Below are 20,182 nucleotides of genomic sequence, written 5' to 3' on the forward strand. Positions count from 1 at the left end.
ATGATTATTACTAGAGCAAAAAAATAAAAACAAAAAACACATCAACCAGATGATTACTACTAGAGCAAAAAATAAAAACAAAAAACAACACATCAGCCAGCTGTCAGGGTTTGAGGTTCTTACTGACATTTTCCCTTTCATCTTCTCCTTGTCTCCGCCTCGCCTTCTTGACAACCTTATCCACTCTCTGTGCTACCACCTTTCCCAAATGGAGACAGATCTTTGGTCTGTCTGCCAAGTTGTTGGTCCGTGTTTCCTACTCATGGCTGGGCATTGCACTAGGTGTCTTCCAAAAACCTCAAATTCAGGATTGTATTATCAGCATCGAGCCTGCCCTTATCTGCTCTCCCTCTTAGATTCTATGTGGCCAGCTCCCTCCCTTCATTCGGTCTCTGATCACAATGTCTTACTGGAGAGGCCTTCCTTGACAATCCATTCAAAAATAATATCCCCACATTCCATCCCCAAAGGCTTCCAACCTACTCTGACCCTCTTTACATTTCTCAGCACTTACCACTTAGTTTATGCCTGCTATCAAAAAGTAACCTCTGTAGGAACAGCAATTTTGTCTATTTTGCTCATCCTGAATCCCCAGTGCTTCAAAGCAGTTGGCACAGAGTACATCCTGATAAGCATTACTGAGTGAATGAATGAATGAGGAAGGATGGAAAGAGGAAGAAAGGAAGGGCTTTGCTAAGTTAATGGAACCTTGACCTGAATTATGAAAAATAAGCAAGGAGTTCATTTACCTGTAGAAGCATAGGTGAGGGATTTCTAGGCAAAGGGAATACACAGGTGAAAATGTGGAGGCCAGTAGTTAGGGTAAACTAAGGTAACTATGGGAAGTTTTGGTATGGCTAGAGGGACAAGACGCTGTTGGGGAGGGGTAAGAAATGACACTAGAGGAATAAAGACTGTTTATGGCACTGAAGGCTAAGGTAGGAATTTTACTCTCATTTTTCATCCCAGAAAGCCTTGGGTTCTGTCGTGGTCAGGTTCATGTGTCAACTTGGCCAGGTGGTGGTGCCCGTGTGTCTGCTTGGGCAAGTGCTGGCCTGTCTGTTGCTATGAGGACATTTCATAGAATTAAATCATGATCACATCAGCTGCATCCACAGCCGATGATTTGTAATTGGCTAAGGGGAGTTTCTTCTGCAATGAATGAGCTTAACCTAATCACTGGAAGCCTTTTAAGGAGCATTCAGAAGAGACAGGCTCTCTTCCTGCTTTGGCCAGTGAGCCTCTCCTGTGGAGCTCATCCAGAGCCTTCACTGGAGCTGTCCGCTTCACAGCCTGCCCTATGGATTTTGGAATCTCCGTTCCCATGGTCACGTGAGGTAGTTTTATAAATTTAATGTCTACAGATATTTCCTGCTGATTCTGTTTCTCTAGCGAACCCTAGCTAATCCAGGCTCTATCAAAGTAGAAAGACTGCACCTGACCAGTGCCCTGGGCAAGCAGTGGCCCCGCCCCACCTTGGCCGACAGATACCTGGAGTATCTCAATGATCTTCAGTTTGGTGTCCATGACCATGATGTCCTCCTTCTCGGGCTCCGTCTGCTTCACGTTCCCTTCAGGGGCGGCGGCCATGGGCGTCATAGGCAGAAAGCCTCCTCCCCGGAGGACCACCTGGGTCATCAACTCCCCCACTCCGTGGATGGACCTCATCACGTTACTGCCTAGGAAGGGCAGGGACAGACCGCGGTCAGGGCAGCACCTCCGGAGAGTGCTCCAGGGCACCTGGAGACAAGCTGCGGCAGAAACGCCCCTGTTCAGACACACTGTATGGACCTGGGACCTAGAAGGTTAATACTCATCAAAAACTGGGCTTCCGGGAGTAGTGGAAAAGGGGGGGACTTTCAGGTCCCAGAGGTGTATTTCTGTGTGCTGATTCACCTGCCAAATTTTATCGATCATCTACTATGTGCCCATCATTGTGCAGAGAATTAGGGATACAGGAGCTAACAAGACACAAATCCTAGTGCTGTTACCAACAGCCACTTGATCTTGGGTATATTATTTTACTTCTAAGGCTCAGTTTCCTCATCTATACTATGAGAATAAAGGAGTCTGACAATAGATTAAGTGGTGTGATGGATGCAAACTGATGCAGCATAAGACCTAGTAAATTCTGAGAGGCAAGTAAATGCACTTTTCTGTTCTAACTGCCAAAGGTCAGTTAAACAAAACTCAATAAATGAATACCTAATAGGTGACTATTCTGACCCTAAAAGAGAAGAATAAATAAACATAGATTTTTCTTATTCATGAAGTCTTCACATAAAGTAGAAACAGGGCAACCAGGACCCCGTGACACATCAAAGATAATGGAAGGACATGCATTTTTAAGAATGAATCATTGAAGATATTAGGAAACTTACAAGTTTATTGGCAACATAAATGGCTGCTCTTGATGGTGGCCCCAGGATTTGTGCTTTGCTACCAGTTTTATAGCTAGTTCTATAAACAGTAACTAGCACATAGTAGGCAGGCAGTAAAATATGGCATGTGACTTAAGCATACACACACAAAATGTACACAGATTCTCATATATAAATATAAAGGAAATATAGCAAAATATTTATAATAGTTGAATCTGAGTTGTGAATATATGGGTGTCTACTGTCCAAATCTTTTTGCTTTTCTTTATGAATGAAAATGTTCCTAATGGAAAGGAAGGAAGTGAACAAGGAAAGGACATGATATCACCCAGTAGAGCATGAGAATGGAACCAGGAAAGGCTGGGAGGCATCACCTGTACGGATGGTACCACCAGACACTCTCCCCCTTCCCGCTATTCCTACCTTTGTTCTCTTCTCCTTTCGCCATCTTGCTAATGGGGAAGATTGTCGTCACGTGCACGCAATCCAATATGGCCAGGAGGATCTTGGTTAATCGCAGAAGGTCAGAGAAGTTGTAGAAACCAAAGTAGATGAGATTTCTGGCTAAATTTACAACCTAGTACATTGAAAAAAAAAAAATAAAAGAAAGGATGGCCTTAAGTAAACTGTGTCCTTGAGTTCCCCCAGGGGGCTTACTAGTTTGTAAGTCACTGAAAGCCACACGTTTTACTTATAATTTTTTTAAATAAAATTTCACTTTGTTTTCTAAGGAGGGAAAACAAGGAACACAAGCTTTTGAAACTACTGGTCTGCTGTGGTGACTAGTTAATAAAAATTAACCTATCATTTGGTCTGTGTAGCTTCTCAGGGATAATACTGGGCAAGCCAAGTTACTTACACATCCACCAAAAGGACAGATAACAATTACACACCTACTGGCAGAGAAGGGGAACCACTGCAAGCCTTGGAAATGCAACTTCTATAAAGCGAAAGTGGTCTCAAAGAGAAACATTTGAACTCAAAAGTAATAAAGATGTACATTCCTCAAATGATTAATTTGGACAGATCCCAAGCATGGTCTGTTTCTATAAAAGTCTGTAAATTCCATAAAATTCAGAGTACTTACACTCTTGTATCTTTTGATGTGATTGAATTCACCAGACAGATTTTTTCTAAGAGCACAAGCATGACAGGGCAAGTGACTGCTATCAAACTCTATCTTTGTTCTATAGCAAAACTAAGGTGGATTCCATTTTTATTACAAAAGCAGAGCATCCTGATAAAAATTACCACATACTCAAACATGGGTCTATTTATCCCATGGTAAAAGGACCACTAAAAATCAGATAAAACACACAGACATCTCATCATGCGATACCTCAAACGTAAGCTTATTTTTCTCCTTATCAGAGAAAGGAAATCTCTGACAAACCACGTCTCTTAAATACTCCTCCACAAATTCCATGGTCTGCGCAAACCGCTCCTTAATTTCATCTTTGGAAGTTCCACTACTGTCATAGCTAAAAGGAAAGGAGAAAGAAAAGGAGATAAAATTTCAAAATCTTCCCAGTGAGGCCTTCCCCAGTTGCTCTGCCTCAACATTGAACAGCCCCTCCCTGAGACTTCTATCCCTGCCCTTGGCTCTTTTTTGTTTCTTCCTGGCACATAATACCACCATATTTATTTTACTCATTAATCTTATTTTCTGTGTGTCTTCCCCCCGTGTGTAAGAATTGTCTCCTGGTTCGTTCTCGGTTACGTTCCTTCAGCCTGGCACTGAGTAGACACTTAAAAATTAGTTGAATAAAGCAAAAAGCTAAACAAGATATACACATACAGTTATGCCATCTTTTACCTTCTTGAAGAAAGAAGTAATAGTTGCCATCCACTTAATGAAACCCATAAAATGAAATTATCTTAAGTTTAACCTTGAAGACATAATGCTGAGGGAAATAAGCCAGTCACAAAGGGACAGATATTGTGCAATTCCATTTAAGTGAAACAGCAAGAGGATGCAAATTCACAGAATCAGAAAAGAGAGGACAGGTTACTAGGGGCAAGAGGAGAGCGTAAAATAGAGAGTTAATGTGTAAGGGCTGAAGGGTTTCTCTCTGGGGTGAAAGAAAAGTTTGGGTAATAGATGTAGCAGTGGTAACACACACTGTGACTATGATTAATGCCACTGAGTTGTGTGTTCAGGAGTGGCTGAGATGGGAAAGTTTACACTGTGTATATGTGACCACTATTTAACAGAAAGAAAGACTAAAGAGACAATGATAATTACATGCAATATAAGACCCTGATCTGGATCTAATAATGGAGGAGAAAATGCCCAAAAGGATATTATTGTGACAGCTGAAAAAACTGGGATATAACTATATGCTTTGACATCAATGTTACATTTCTTGAATTTGACAGCTGTCCTTAAAGTGGTTATATAAATAAGCAAGCATCCTTATTCTCAAGAAATGTACGCAAAAGTGTTAAGGTTAGAGGAGCATGATATATGCAACCCACAGACACACAGACGATAGAATGATGTTGCAAATGTAACAAAACTGTAGTAGCTGGTAAATCTGGGTGTCTAGGTTGTGGACACACTGGAGTTCTATGTATTGTTCCTGTATTATTTTTGCAACTTTCCTGTATGCTTGAGATTATTTCAAAAGAAACCATTCTTAAAAACTACTTTAAGCTTAAAGAAAAAAATAACATCACCTTCTTCCGTCCCCTATCTAGATTTAACTTGAACATAAACAGTTTCCTGTTACATGTTCTTATCAATAAGAATATCGAAAAGGCGACCCCAGGTTCCGACAGGAGGAGAAGCCAGGCTCACTCGTCAATGGCGATCTCGGAGGGGATCTCCGACCAGAGGCGGGCGTATTTCACGGGGGTGACCTGCTCCTGGGGGTCGCGGTCCACGTGCATGTGAAGCATGAGCCGGCAGAAGGACGCCCTCAGGTCGTAGGGGAGGTTCTCATCGGACATGCAGCGGAGAATGAGGTCGACATCCAGCTGGCCGGATATCTCGTTGATGGCCAGGTACTGGCGGTCCAGACACATCCTGGCAAAGAGGTTCAGCTGATACCTGGAGAAGAGGAAAGTGGCGTAAGGCTCGCCCTCGCAGAGGTCGGCCAGGGCGAAGGCAAACACACGGCAGGACAGTTCGGGTGGCCTCAGCTTTCACAGCAGGGACATTTGGCCCTCGGAAGCCCTAGATGGGTTTTATGCACCAAATTTCACAATTTGTACCAAGCCAATAAAGGGGCATCTCAGGCGATCCCACAGGGCATGGGGTGCCAGCAAATCACAGGTTATGCATTGTTTATTCAACTCTGCTGGAGTCAGACGCAACAGTGTGACCTTGCCTTGGTCACACAAGGTGACCTTGTGTTTTAAAACACAAGGGAAAGGTGGCGTGATGGGGCTCAGTGGCAGATTTCTCGCCTGTCATGCCGGAGACCTGGTTTGATTCCCAATGCCTGCCCATGTTAAAAACACACACACACACACACACACACACACACACACACACACACACACACACACACGGGAAAAGAAGAGTTAGGCCTAAAGTGGTTGTCTACTTCTTCGGTTGTGTTTTTATGTCACATATTAAAGACCACACAGAACACATTAAAGACTTCATCAATAATCGAGTCTAACTAGAAAATATAAATTTTAAATATACAAATTTTATATTTTCTTCTAAAAATATTAGTCTAATTATAAATTTTTAAATGATTTTCAGAGTTTTTGTAAGTCTACTCTGACTTTTTTAAGTAGCAAGTTCGTTTTTATATCTGCTGATACACAGCAAAACTTTATCACAGAACTTAAAAATCCTTTTAAACAAATCCAACGGAATTCCTGTGGCACCTTCTGTTATAAAACACAAAACGAATGCAATTATCAATTCATCTGAGAAAAGTCAATTTCAGTGAACATCATTTTTGCTTTTTACATATATTTTACAGAACTTTAATAAGGCAAGACTGATTTGTGAAAAGAAATGTAAATACGAAATGATATAAACTAATAATTTATATTTAAAATTTCCAAAGGGATAACGGTGGAGCTGGGACAGTTCAGACAATGTCTATTTTATTTTTAAACCTAAAACAGAATTGTGCACAAGCTAAAGATTACAAAGACTTCTAGACCGCAGTTTTTGTTTTTCTTTAACCTCTTTATATTGCATGTTTTAAATCATACTAGAAATGCAAACAACTGTACAGTACTTTAGCGGAGAAAAGTCCAACATTGTGTAACATTCTGCCTCTTAATCTTTAAAAAGTGGCAGCAATATCTGCATTTGTACTGGAAAGAAGGTTCTGAGAAACTTTATCAAAAAAAGGTAATGAAGGCAAAAATAGGCAGGCATCCAGCAACTTGTTTCTTAAAAAAAAGAAAAAAAAAACGTTAATGATAAGTAATTTCATGATTTAAAAAATGAGTCTTTAAAACAAATACATCATATCCGACATTTGCACGGACTGATTTGATAAATCTTTAAGTAAACAATGGCTTTACTACATTCCCTGTAGTCTCAAGTCACTGCTTTAGATTCTGGAGTCTTTTCTCCCAGGGTTTCACACCCTGTCACTCGATACCCTGCAGGCTGCATAGGCAACGCGCTGCCACCCTGCCCTTGCAGGCAGCTGCAAACCATAATTTGGATCTATCCATGGTACAGGAAGCTGCGTCTGACTAAATCCCTGCTGGTTCCAAGATTGGCCATACATTCCCTATGCAGGAACTTGCCAACCAATAGGCAGATACTGGCCAATCTGTTATTCATTTCCACACCACTGGCCATAAGCTTGTGTATATCCATAAGTTGCACAGGACTTATTATATCAAGAGTTTCTTTGCCCCAATAGCATTTCACAACATGCCCTTCAGTGGCAGTACCACTAACAGAAACAAATGCATGTGCTTCACTTTCACGGGAATTGAACTGAATGAATGAATACCCTTTATCGAGAAAGACTTGAATTTCCATTATTTGTCCAAATGGTGAAAAAGCCTGACACATTAATTGCTCTGTTAGCCCAGAGGTATACAGTACAGTTGTTTGGACTAGATTGAATTATATAACCTCATCATGTGATAACTGGTTGTTGTTTGACTTATATGAACTCATTGGAGCTGGAGGCTTTTGAATTGCCCAGTTAGTTCTGATTTGTCTTCCACCAAGTCATTGGCCACCCATCTGTTGAATGGTGCTTCCCCATGCCATTTGTTGAAAAAGGAGACAAAGCCATAGCTCTTAGACTTTCCTGTTGCCATGGCTTTTACCACTTGGGCATCTTCTATTCCTCCAAATGGTGCAAAAGCAGCTTTTCTATCTTCAGTTGTAGTTTCTAGACAGATATCACCAACAAAGACATGAAAATGACCTTGAGAATACTGTATGCTGACAATGGTACTACTGCTTGCATCCTTCTTTTGACAGCTGGGGGTTGCTGCCCAATTCACTATGACTTCCTCACCTATTATCTCCCGCCCACTCACAGCAGCTAATGCTGCAGGTGCACGACGATGCTCATAAAACTCCACAAAACTTTATGGGTCATTTCCAGCTGTAGCCATAATCATCTTGCAGTTTTCACAAGGTCCAATCTGCTAATGAGCTAGACGATTAGAGCTCTGCCACATCTCTTGAAAGGTAGCCTACATACAGAGTCTTGGGCATCTCGTCGCCACGGCTGCTGCTGTCACGGCGGCACCTCGAGTTCATCTCCCTACCCCTTATGCCTTCCACACCGTGTAAGCAGTTATAAGCGAGGAACAGCGGTGTTTCTTGGTTGACCGGAGATTACTTGGCCTCCTTCTTCCTTGGCAACTACACTCCACTCTTTGACTCTTACACATGTGATAAACACACAATGTATGAAAGTAGGGACTCTTCAAAATGTCATGCCTTCTTCCTCATCTAATCACATTGTAACCTGTCAACTTCCAAATCTAACCAATTGAGACACTCTTTCTCATTTACCCGTGGGCAATTTATCAAACTTTAAAAGAGCAAATATACCTGCAATGTGCAATAATAAGAAAGCCCTGGGCTTCCAAACTGGCAAATAATGGCTTCTGAATTCACAATCATATTTGTTACCAATCACCACAACTGGAAAATATTCTCAACCTCACTAGCTACTAATGAAATGCAAAGTAGAACATGATTCTATTTCACACTCATAAAATTAACAAAAATTCTAAAGCATCACAATATTCAAAATTAGCAAAGGGATGGGAAATAAAAGCTCTCATCTACAACTGACAGGAGAGTACCTTGAAACATCCAATTTAGGATTGCTTAGTAAGGTTTAAAATACGCACAGCTCCCAAAGCAATATTCCAGAGCTGGTGTGGAAGAGAAATTCTTATATACACACACTGACAACTTTGAACAAGGATGTTCCCTGCCATGAAAAACTAAAATGGGGTATACAGTGGAATACCAAACAGTAATGAAAATGCGGTATGTTAATACAATGGAGAGCCATTCAGCAGTTACATAAATGAATCTATGTCGATGAACATACACATACGAGAAACAACACTGAATAAATACGGTAAATTTCAGAACAGCACTGACAGTATGGTACCATTTACATGAAATTTTAGGAGTGGGTAAAATACTATATATTATTTATGGACGCACATAAATGTAGTAAAATGTAAACACACAGAGAGCGTGGAAGAATACATACCACATGCACCAGAGGGAGGGGAGAAAACACAATGCAGGAGGTAAGTAACTGAATTTTTAACCGCTAAGTTTTATTTTATTAAAAAATACTTGAAAGTACTTCCTCACCTTCCCTTTCTTTTTCTTTTCTTTTCAAAGTATTTTTTGGTCTTCTTCCCTTCTTTTCCTTTCCTTTCCTGTCCCTTGAGGCAGCAAGGTCAGGAGGTCTGAAGTCTGGGGCCAAGGGGACTCTGGGGTCTGAGGAGGGTGACCAGCAGAGGCAGAGAATAGTATATACAGTGGGAGTGAGTGCACGGGTGGGGGTGGGGGGGTGGGGGGGTACCAGGGGCAGGTTTCCATTGAAAGCGTGAGGGCTCGAATCAACCCTATGATTTAGGAATTGAATTGGACGTATCGGTGTGCACTCATGGTTTTAGGATAAATGTGTATAGATATAGATGTGTTTGTGTGTGGAGAGAGAAATACAGATACAGACATACGCACGCACACACGTTTCCTATCTGCAAAAGTTACATGGCATCGGTGTGACGGACCCTGTTTTGCAGGTAAGTAAACTGAGGTGTAAAGAGGCGTGCAAGCTGAGCGATGCCAACAATCTCCTCAGGATCTGAACTCCACCCCCTGACCCCACAGCCTGACTCAATTACAACAACACATATGTGCCGTGGCCATGTAAGGATGAACCAGAACTAGGGGCCGCTGCAGACACCACCCGCTCTTCTGGCTGAGCCACAGCCAGATATTGATTTGCTATCTCAGTATTGATGAAACCTTCTTAAACACTAAACTCTTAAAATTCACACTTGTCAGTCTTTTCAGGTGCCACCTTGTGCTTCCACGGAGCAATCAACAAAGAAGCAACAAATTCCTAACCACCGCCTCTTGGGGCACCACTCACCTGTAGTAGCTGAGGACATCTCGGTCTTCCTTTTGCCCTTCTTTAGCATCTTGGGCCAGTTCCCTGACACTCTTACTGCGAATCTCTTTGTTGCTGTCTCTCCAAAACAGCCATACCTCCTCTTCATCTTCTCCCACCTCGAGGGCATTCTCTCCAGTGGAAACGCCTTCAAATTCAAAACGTGAAAGAACCAACCTGGGAAAAAGCAGGAGGGAAATTTCACCATTTTTTAAACCTTTGCTAATCTCTGGTCAACTACAGCACTCTATTTTAAATCTAGCTTCACTTTGGCATAGAAGACACATGGAAGGCCATTTCGTTGTTTTTCTCCCACTATTAGAGACATGAAGAGCCTTATAGTAGGTTTTCATATACTTTAGCTCAGTAATCCTCAACTGCAACCATTTGTACCAGAACCTACCCCCCCTCCCCCCGCACCACCCAGGAGCAATGGCTGGAGGTATTTTGGGTTGACCCTAATAGAAGGGAAGGATTTGCACTGGAATCTAATGGGCATAAGCAGAGATGCTGCTAAATATCCTATAATATACAGGACACCCCTATCCCTGGCACCACCACCACCGCCACACACACACACACGAGTTTTCCAGCTCAAAATGTCAAAAAGTGCTAAGGTTAAGAAAACTTTCATTAGCCCAAGTCCAAAATTAAGTTATGAATGGGGAACAAAAAGCACTGCTAGTCTAGGGCAAAATTTTAGTATGAACACTTCCCTATTACTGATACTATACTTATCAAGAAAACTGCTCCCTTGCTGAAAATGAATCATTAATATTACCAAAACGTGTTAAGCCCAATAAACGTTTTTTGGATAGTGATCATTTTTAAAGCTCTTCACCACAATGTCTTAATAACAACAGACAATACCAATCACTTCCTTGCCTATCATACTTACAGAATTTTAAACTCTTAAAATTAAATTGAGTGTAACATGCTGTCCGGTGAGTACATTATTTTGAAACCAGTAGACAAAGCAAGTGACACCTCTGTGCAGAGGGGGCCATGCCCAAAGCAAACTTAATAACCCCCCTCACCAAGACCTTTCCCAAATGAAGATCAAATGCCAGCCCACCCGACTTCACATGACTTTGAAGAAACCAAGGGGTGAGGTTTTATCACACTCAATACAAAGCAAACACGCATGCACAGAAACACGTGTTTTCACCTAAACGCCTTCTAGGCTTCATCCTGCCACCTGGGCCCCACTCACTTGGTCTCAATGAGGATATCTGCATTGGCGGGATTCAGCACAGCTTTACATATCAGCTCCTGGGTCACCGGAATCGACTTGTTCATTGAGACGCAAAGGTCAGAGAGGTAATCTAAGAACCTATCGAGAAAAAGACACACAGCAAAACGTGTCCTTTAGGGTCAGCCATGGTCTCACCACAGGGCAGCTTCAACATGCTTTTAACATGGGACAGCTCAGGACCTGGTGCCCATAGCCTCTGGCACCGCCAGAAACCCCAACGCCAGAGCGAAGAAAGGAGAAGGCAAAAGAGAGAAGCCTGCCGTGGGGTAGGAGATGAAGCGAGGTGATTAGGTGCCAGGAAAAGAAAATACAAGGAAGGAACAAGACAACTGAGCCCACAGGAGGAAGCCAGGCAGGGGGGAGCAGGCGGTGTCGGCGTCGGCATCTCCCCGTCCCAGTCACAGGCGGGCTCCCGGTGGTCACATCTGGAGGCTGTGTGCACTGATGATCACTGCTATTGGTAAACTGCCTGACCTCACTGGGCTTTCTTTTCCTCATCTCGAGAAAATGATAATGTCATCTCAGAGGGTTGTCCTAGAGATTACAGAGGATAATTCATCTGGAGGGCTTAGCTCAGTACCAGGCATATGATAAATGCACCACAAAACATCAGGTATTTTTATGGGGAGGAGGAGTAACTATGATAACAGTACTATCAGCTCTCCATCATGGCCACTGGTGAAGTGAGCAGCAATTCAGACTGTGAATTGCTGCTCACTTCACCTGAAAGGGTGTGGAAAAGGGGAAGGGTGTATGGGATGTGGATATCTGTGTGAAGGAGATAAAATTGATATAATTCATAATGCACAACAAAAACACTCCAGTATCAACTCAGTTTAGGAAAGACTCTCACTGATGGCATCATGGGGGTGGGAGAAGATGTCCAATGTAATCAGGAGGTGGTGAAAAGTGACGGACCAATAATAATAGTCATTTACTGTGCATCTACAAAGCGCTAGGCCCCTTCAGATGCATTCATCCCCATTTGAGCTTCACATATCCCCATTTAATAGATGAGGAAATTTAAGCTCAGGAAAGAAGCTTTATTCTCATTTGATCTTTCCAAATACCCATTTGCTGATGAGAAAATTAAAACTCCAACAAGAAGTCCAGGTCACCCCCCTGGCATAGGTGAGAGCTAGGATTCCACACTCCAATACCATGTTTTCTGTATCACTCATCAAAGAGCCTCTCACCAGAATCTACCATCAGCAATACCAAGGAAAGAAGACCTAGCAAAAGCAGCAGCTAGTTCCTGCATCTCTAGAGCAGACAGCAACCCCCATGCAGCCCGGCTTGACCTCACCTGGGCTCCCTGTTCTTCCGCACTAGGCTGACAAATGTGTCAATCTCCGCCGCAGTGATGTGTTTCTCCAGGAGTTTTCGATTATTGTGAAGCAGGGCAGTGATGGTGTCTTCCGCCAACACATCATAGCCGATTTGCTTCTGCATGAAGCCAAACTGCTTGGCGATATACTCCTTTAAAGGAGCGAGAAGAGAGGTCAGGAAGACGGGCAGAAGACAATTATGGCTGGTTTTAAAAGAAGGAAGGTAGTTAACATTCCCTGGCAGGAATGCTGCCCACTAGGGAAATTGTAGTGAAGCATCTTTCCACAACTTTCTACCCTAAAGCAACAGCCACAAACTCCCTCACATTCTTTGTTTTATTACACCTGCCACACAAATGCAATTAAACAAAAGATCCAGTAATGTATTTACTTATGGGTATTTTATTAAGTGCACAGTATAATTTTTTATTTGGTGACTTATTTTTTAAAGGTCAAAAGCTGTTTTTCAGCTCTGAATTTATTACTAATTCAAGAGGAGTGGTTCTGTGCTGCTGAATAAACACAAATTAAGCCTGGATATTTAAAACAGTGTCACTCCATCTTGTTTGCTCTAAATGGGGTAGAAATACATTTTAAAGTCAATGAGTAGCAGAAGAAAGCTAGGAATGCCAAACCAATCAACCTGCATTCGTGGAGTATATATAATACGTCTGCTTTCTTCTCTCTTTGGGGATCCAACATCACATCCCATGGAAATCTTTGTGAACTAAAGGCAGTCTTTTACAAATGCCTATTTCTAGTCAAAGCTATCTCTCTACCCAAGAAAGACCATCACCTTGCTCAAAGTCCAAGTGGTCCTTGAAACTCGTTTTAATTTTTTTCCATTATCCCCCAATTCCCCCAATAACATGGTGCACACAGGCTGCTTTTCAGCCTGTACTCAGCAGGGATGCGTATCTGGGAATTCATCAGGAATACACTTCTGCCAGCTGGCATAGGACACATAAACAAGGATGACCAATCTGGCAGTAGCCAGAAACACAGCCAGGTTTAGCTTCCTATGTGAAAGTAAAATGTCCTGGCACAGTCTGTGGGCTCTGATGGATCCTCATCCTGAGAAGAAAGAGAGAGGCAGAATAAAATCTTCTTGGGACTCTTTGAGTATGGTATTAATGCATTAGAGGAAGATTTAAAACAACTACAGCCCCCAAAGGCAACCTGTCCAGGCTAATGGAATTAACATCATAGATACATCATAGATGCACGATGCTTCATGTTTAAATCACAATGAAAAAGAGAGAGGTTTAGAACTATTTGCCAACAAGGTTATTTATACTCAGTGCATCACTTAATATCAACACTACCTTTATGATAACACAAGAGAAAACTTTATCCACACAGAAAAGCCTAAATTTAAAGACCAGATGTAGTGATAGTCAAAACCGCAAAACAAAAGCCTTTTGGACCACAAATAGGGATATTTAATAGGAAGAGATAGGATGCAAGGTTTAATCAGCATTATTTTATGTGTCTATAATACTTTCTGTCACATAGGGTTTCTCAAACTTAGCACTATTGACGTTTTAGGCTAGACAATTCTCTGTGGTGGGGGCCAACCTATGCATTGTAGGATATTTAACAGCATCCCTGGACTCTGCCCACTAGACATAAGTAGGACCCTCTCCCCCAGGCTGAAACCATCAAAAGTGTCTCCCGACATAGAGAAATGGCCCCGGGGAAGCAAAACCATCCCTGCATCGAGAACAACTAATGACACCAATTTCAGGTTTCCTTAAAATCTCAAAGCCATTTGGAACACCCCCACCCCTACCCCCAAAGTGATTAAACCACTTATTTCACAGAGAGAATACACTGCTCTTATAAACTGAGTGTTCTGATATAGACAATGACTTAGAATGTCATAAAATACAAACCAGAACTAAAAATAATGAGGAAGTGACCAGCAGGGATGGAGGTGATCAACGGAGGCAGGAAGGAAAGATTCTGCTATGTCTTCAAAATAAACACATGCAATCGTTTCTCCCCTAAGCCTTAAGGGAATATGCCATACATAATGCTATAAATAAAACACCAATTTTAAGAAAGGAAAACTCTTTGAAAAGTGGCTGCAGAAGAGGAATCCTTGGGTTCCTTTCATAAGACTCTGCAACCTATTCTTCCAGGGCTTGCAAATAATGTGTTTCCTTTCCCAAGATAAACTTAACAACGAACTATTCTCTAGCCATTCAATGAACATATATTAGATGCTTCACATCCATGAGGAAAGTATGTGAACTTCGGGGAGGAAATTGCCAACCACGTCCCATGGACCTGTGACCCCAACCTGGTTTTTCCTGTAGTCTTGCTGTGAGTGTCTCAGGACCCTGTAGCAGAGCCGGCAGATGTGTCTGAAAGGAGCATGTCGCTGGTCCCCGAGCTCCTCCAGCCGAAGCATTGGGCCATCTCCACAGTCTGTGAATGGGGCCTGCAGCAACTTGAAGATCTGTTTGCGAAGACACAGAGTAAACACTACCATCACCTCATGCTTTCTAGGCTCATGTTCGGCCTGGAAGTACAACAACCTAAAGAGTGGCTAGATTCCATCATTTCGAAAGTGTCTCAATCCTCGCTCATCAACATAACTTAACACCTGCATTCGATCAACAGCATTGAGTGTCCACTGGATGCAACCCACCGGGACGTGGCTGGTTCTCAGGTACATGGTGGTGAAGCACCCAGAGCAGAGTTAGGGGCCCAGAGTCTACAGTAAGCATATTCAGGCTGAAATTGCACAGCTCCGATACTCTTAGCTACACCGACTATGGCCAAGATGAATTCCAGTTCGGCAGTTAGTAAAATGAAAAGAATAGCACCCAGTCCAGGGTGTTAAAAGGATGAAAGGAGATGACAAACATGAGTTGCCTAAATATAGTGCTTGACACAAGTGCCCAATGAATCATTGAGCCTCTCAAGGAAGTGCCATTGTGGAATTGGCATGAGGATTAAATCAGAGGTATAATTTGGGAGTCACCACATGGGAGACCACATAAGTTTTTCTTGAACTTGAAATCCTTGTGGGAACATGATGTAATGTGAATAATTTTTATCTATCAGAGACCAACAGGAAAAATAATTCTCATATCCCAAACACCTACGGAGAACTATGGCTCTTGTAACTAATAAGTTTCCATTTCAATTTTGAGGGCCTGGAATTTCCAAGCCAAGCCTGTGACCCCATTTCCAATAACTTTAGAGAACTACATGCTATGCATTCATTTCTGTACACTAAGTCCACCCCGGATTTATTTTCCTGCCTCTAATTGACCTTTATGCAAGTTTATTCAAATTAATACCAAATAATGCCATTAATGGTATTTTCTGTAGACCACTCAGTCTTTGTGGTGATTTACAGGGGCCCTATAAGAACCTATATAGGCCTTCTGAGGTTATCAAATATCCTAAGTCTCCCGGACACATGAAAGGACACATTTCACTTAATATTGTTTTTGAGGAAAATGAGGTTATCACAATTGAACTTTTCCTGGTGCTTCTAACCATCCCACGTGGCTGATGCTCAGCAAGTGTGTGAAAAGTCAACTGAACGTGCCAACTGAGAATATCAACAGCTCTCTAAGAACAGTGATCCCACTGATTCCTAACCAAGCCAACTCCCCACACTGTCACGTCTCCCCTACCTGTTTGAGAATATTCTGTTCTCTCATCAGCTTTTGCCGTTCTCTGTTGGGCTTGGAAAAGACCACTTCAAGCACATCTTGACCAGAGTTAGTTCCACCAGTAACAAAGTAAACCAAGTCTTCTAGGAGTTTGGTTACAGACCTTAGGAGGAAATAGGTTATTAGAGATGGGAAGTGTTCAAAGTTCAAAAGGCTGGAAGCTTCAGCCTAGTAGGAGTAAACACACTCTTTCCAGTTTCCTCAAACTTGACAACCAAGGCCAACTTCCCACACAAGTAAAATATAGACAACACATTCTTATCCGCAAGAGGATTAACAGCTTCACAAAATATGAACCATCAGTTGTTATCTCAGAGAAAACTCAACCCCTGATATTTCATATCATATAGTTTCAGAGACAGAGAGAGAGAGAGAGAAATACCCTTAACGATTTTACAGACTTCTGAAAAAGTACATTTCTTGAACCCCATAAACTGAAGCCCCTCTGCGAGGGCTCTGAACACACAGTGGAGGAGGACGGCTGCGCGCAGGCCCAGGCGGGTGTCTCACCTTCTCTCGTTCTGCGTGATGGTACCCTTCTCCAGCTTGCCTGCGATGGAGCCCAGCACCTTACTGGCATCGTTGGCAAAGTCGAGGTCCCGGACCTCAGCAGGAGACACCGGGACTATGGCAAATGCTTCCTTATCCTCCTTCACAGGGGATGTGCCGATCTGAAATTCAAGATGCCCTTTGTGGGATAGGCTCTTGGATTGGGAAGGTCAGATGTCACTCAAACTCTGACTCCAGGGTATTGGGGAGTCCAGAAAAAAAAAAAAAAGCATGGGACTATCTTGCAGTTAAGATCAACCAGACACAGAAAAACACCTGGAAGGATGTACTTCCGATGGCTAAGTCATTACCTCTGGAGAGGGGTACTGTGGGGAACGGGGAAGCAGGAGAGGGGCACTGCCATCATTTTATAGCTTCTATACTTCTATATTGCTTTAATCTATTAGTTCTTGACCCAAGTGTTAAGAAATAAGTGAGACATAGCATAAAGAGGTTATTAAATCCACATATATAAAGCAGAGAGTAGGCAAGATTTTGTACTTGAAAAATGTGTTTATAAATATAGAGAGAAAAAGCAAATACAGCAAATAGCAATTACTGACTCTAAGAGGAGAATAAAAAGTAGGCACTGTTCCATTCTTTCAATTTTTCTATACACCTGAAAATGTTCATAAAGGTAGAAAAATTTTTTTTCAATAGCTCTCCCCACCATCACTATCATCACAGACAAAAATAAAAAATAAAAAGCTATGTGAGAGTACTGTTTCATTTTTTAAAAACAAAAAAACCCTGTTCTTAGTTCTATGAGCTTGGAGAAGGTAGAGAAGGAGAGGTGAGTTTCAGAGAGAGATAATAAAGTGGTTGAAAGCACTTTCAAGAAATAAAAATGTGCACTTAAACACAGAAAAATAAAGAAACAATAAAAGATTGTGGAAAATCAACTAGAGATTTGATATAGCCTCAGGGCACAAGGAAAATATGCCCAAGATCACCCACCCCCAGCCAAAATTGCCCTACAGACAGACATGAAATTCAAACAATTGCTCAGCCTTTAGGGCAGAAGCCATGGAATAAAATAGAAGGCTCTGGTTATTTCAAAAGCCCTGGGCTTGCTTCATCCATATTCCCTTGGCATAAATTCTTTTATCACATTCAAGTTTGGCTATAACCACACTCTGGCCAAAGTAAGGAAACTTCACTGGCTCATTCTCCCCTTTGTGTCTTTAACGGAGCCCTTTCATTTGGGAGTTTGTGAGCAAGGCAGGGGGCCAAGTTCCAGGACTTACTTTCAGCATCACAGGTTTTTCTTCCTCCTTGTCAATGGGGATATTTGTGCTGTGAACCCAGGTATTAGTGCATAGGTGTCTGAGGCGGACATAAGAGTTCCTAAAGAGGGAAAAAAGTTTTAAAGACGGGAGTAGTTAGGATTTCTCTATAGAAAGGGATACCAAAATGGTCTTCTGCTATATACACCAGCCAACAGAAACTAAGGAACAAACGGTATTGGTCCAAGTCACATTCTGATGTACTTACAATAGAAAACCATTCACAAAGATCTTAATGTTATTGTGCTATGTCATATTTCTAAATATAAGATCATACTCTGTGACTAAATATCTCAGCATAAATTCAGCATGCTGACCACCAGACAGGATAAAGCAATAATTACAGTTTTCATATGAAGCAATAAAGGAAAAAATTAAATCATAAAATTCCTACAAGAAAAAGTATTTTAATAATCTTGTGGTAGGGAAAGTCTTTGAAACGTAACAAAATACAAGATCTCTACATTTAAAGGATGGATAAATATCACCGCATAGTATAAACCTTATGTTTTTGTACACACAAAAAATTAAAAAGTTGAAAGAATAATGACAACTTTAGAAAAGAAATAAGTGAGACATAGCATAAAAAGGTTATTAATTCACATATATAAAGAGCACTTACAAATCAATAAGAAAAACATAAATAGTGAAATAGGAAATGGGACAAAGACATGAATTAGCAATTTAATAAAGAAATAAAAATGGCCAATAAACATGGAAATAGACAGTCAACCTCCTTGTATACAATTTATACTTATATATCATTTTATACTATCAAAGATTTTAAAGATTTAAAAAAAACAGTGTTGACAAGAACTTAGGGAAATGAGTTCTCCTCAGCACAGTAAGTGAGTATATTAACAGGTAAAACTCTAGCATTTTGCAAAACACGTAAAAATTTATGTTTTATCTAGTAATACCATTTTTAGATTTTTTTTCCCCCAAAAGATGATGGCAAGTTGTAAAATGTGTCACAAAGATGTTCAAGAAAGCATTATTTCTAATAGCGAAAATTGTAAACAATGCAATGTCCCAGAATAAGGGATTAGTTAATTAAATTATAGTATATATGCAATAGAATATTACCATACCATTTAAAATGACGACAATCTGTTACCAAAAAATCAGGATTTTTGATTACTGAATCAATATATAGACATTTCTTTTTGCTTTCGGGCATATTGGAGTAGAGAGGGAAATTCCTGAAATCTCTACATTGTAATCCAGTGGCCTTGATCTCTAATAATGATTGTATAGCCTTTAACTTTTGCCCCTGTGATTGTAAAAACCTTGTGCCAAACCTTCATTTGTCCCCGATGATCCAGTTTTTCAACTGGATAACTTGATTTTTCAACAAATCAAGCCAGCCCTAATGCTTATTAATGAAGGGTCTTGGGTCATCCCAGAAGTAACCTACCCCAAATCCAAACTCATCTTGATAACCAAGACCGGATCTAACCAAAATGGACCCATCTGACATGCACAGCAACTTAGACTTTACCTCATGTTACCTATACCTCATTCCACCATTTTTTTTCCATTGTTCTCTAAGTATGTAACCAATCTGTGCATATCAATAATTAGATCACCCCTAATTACATCATCTAGAACCACTGTACTCATTATCTTAAACCCTGCCTCTTTTTCTCTAATAAAACTAACAGAATTACTGCAGTTCAGGGAGACAGATTTTGGGCCCATGGGCCATCTACTCCCCTACTATGCACCTAGTAATAAACTCTTTCTTTGAACCCAAGTGTCTCAGGAACTGCTAATTAAAGTGCATGGGGCAAAAGAATCCATGGCTTCTGTCCGGTAACAAATCTATCTTCATTCACATGGAATTATGTCCAGAACATACTGTTCAGTGAAAAAACTAAGGTAAAAAAAAAAAGCTATGATCCCATTTATGATAAATTACATACAGTCATCTGTGTGCCCAGAGACATGTCTAAAACTACACAAACCAAAAAGATAATAGCTATCTCTGAGGGGCTGAATTTTATGTGACTTTTACTTGGGTCTTTGTTCTCCATGGGGTTTTAAAACATGTTTTTGTTACTGTTGCTGTTGTTTCTTTTTATTATGTT

General features: G+C 41.2%; 1 protein-coding gene and 1 pseudogene across 7 annotated transcripts in view; both read right to left on the reverse strand.

Annotated features, from left to right (window-relative positions):
• The window catches only part of ITPR1 (inositol 1,4,5-trisphosphate receptor type 1), a 355,613-nt gene that overhangs the window by 165,121 nt on the left and 170,310 nt on the right, over positions 1 to 20,182 (reverse strand). For all 7 annotated transcript variants that reach the window (XM_077116692.1, XM_077116687.1, XM_077116688.1 and 4 more), the window contains 11 exons: positions 18,054 to 18,153; positions 16,768 to 16,928; positions 16,219 to 16,360; positions 14,868 to 15,026; positions 12,541 to 12,713; positions 11,193 to 11,312; positions 9,962 to 10,156; positions 5,182 to 5,433; positions 3,721 to 3,862; positions 2,805 to 2,958; positions 1,492 to 1,679 (listed from right to left, as the gene is read on the reverse strand). In XM_077116692.1, the coding sequence (XP_076972807.1) occupies positions 1,492 to 1,679; positions 2,805 to 2,958; positions 3,721 to 3,862; positions 5,182 to 5,433; positions 9,962 to 10,156; positions 11,193 to 11,312; positions 12,541 to 12,713; positions 14,868 to 15,026; positions 16,219 to 16,360; positions 16,768 to 16,928; positions 18,054 to 18,153 (1,786 nt within the window). The remainder of the gene's footprint in view (positions 1 to 1,491; positions 1,680 to 2,804; positions 2,959 to 3,720; positions 3,863 to 5,181; positions 5,434 to 9,961; positions 10,157 to 11,192; positions 11,313 to 12,540; positions 12,714 to 14,867; positions 15,027 to 16,218; positions 16,361 to 16,767; positions 16,929 to 18,053; positions 18,154 to 20,182) is intronic.
• Positions 5,440 to 9,312, reverse strand: LOC143647060 (cytotoxic granule associated RNA binding protein TIA1 pseudogene; annotated as a pseudogene).

Source organism: Tamandua tetradactyla, chromosome 9, assembly GCF_023851605.1.
Source record: "Tamandua tetradactyla isolate mTamTet1 chromosome 9, mTamTet1.pri, whole genome shotgun sequence".
In the NCBI taxonomy this organism is placed as follows: domain Eukaryota; kingdom Metazoa; phylum Chordata; class Mammalia; order Pilosa; family Myrmecophagidae; genus Tamandua; species Tamandua tetradactyla.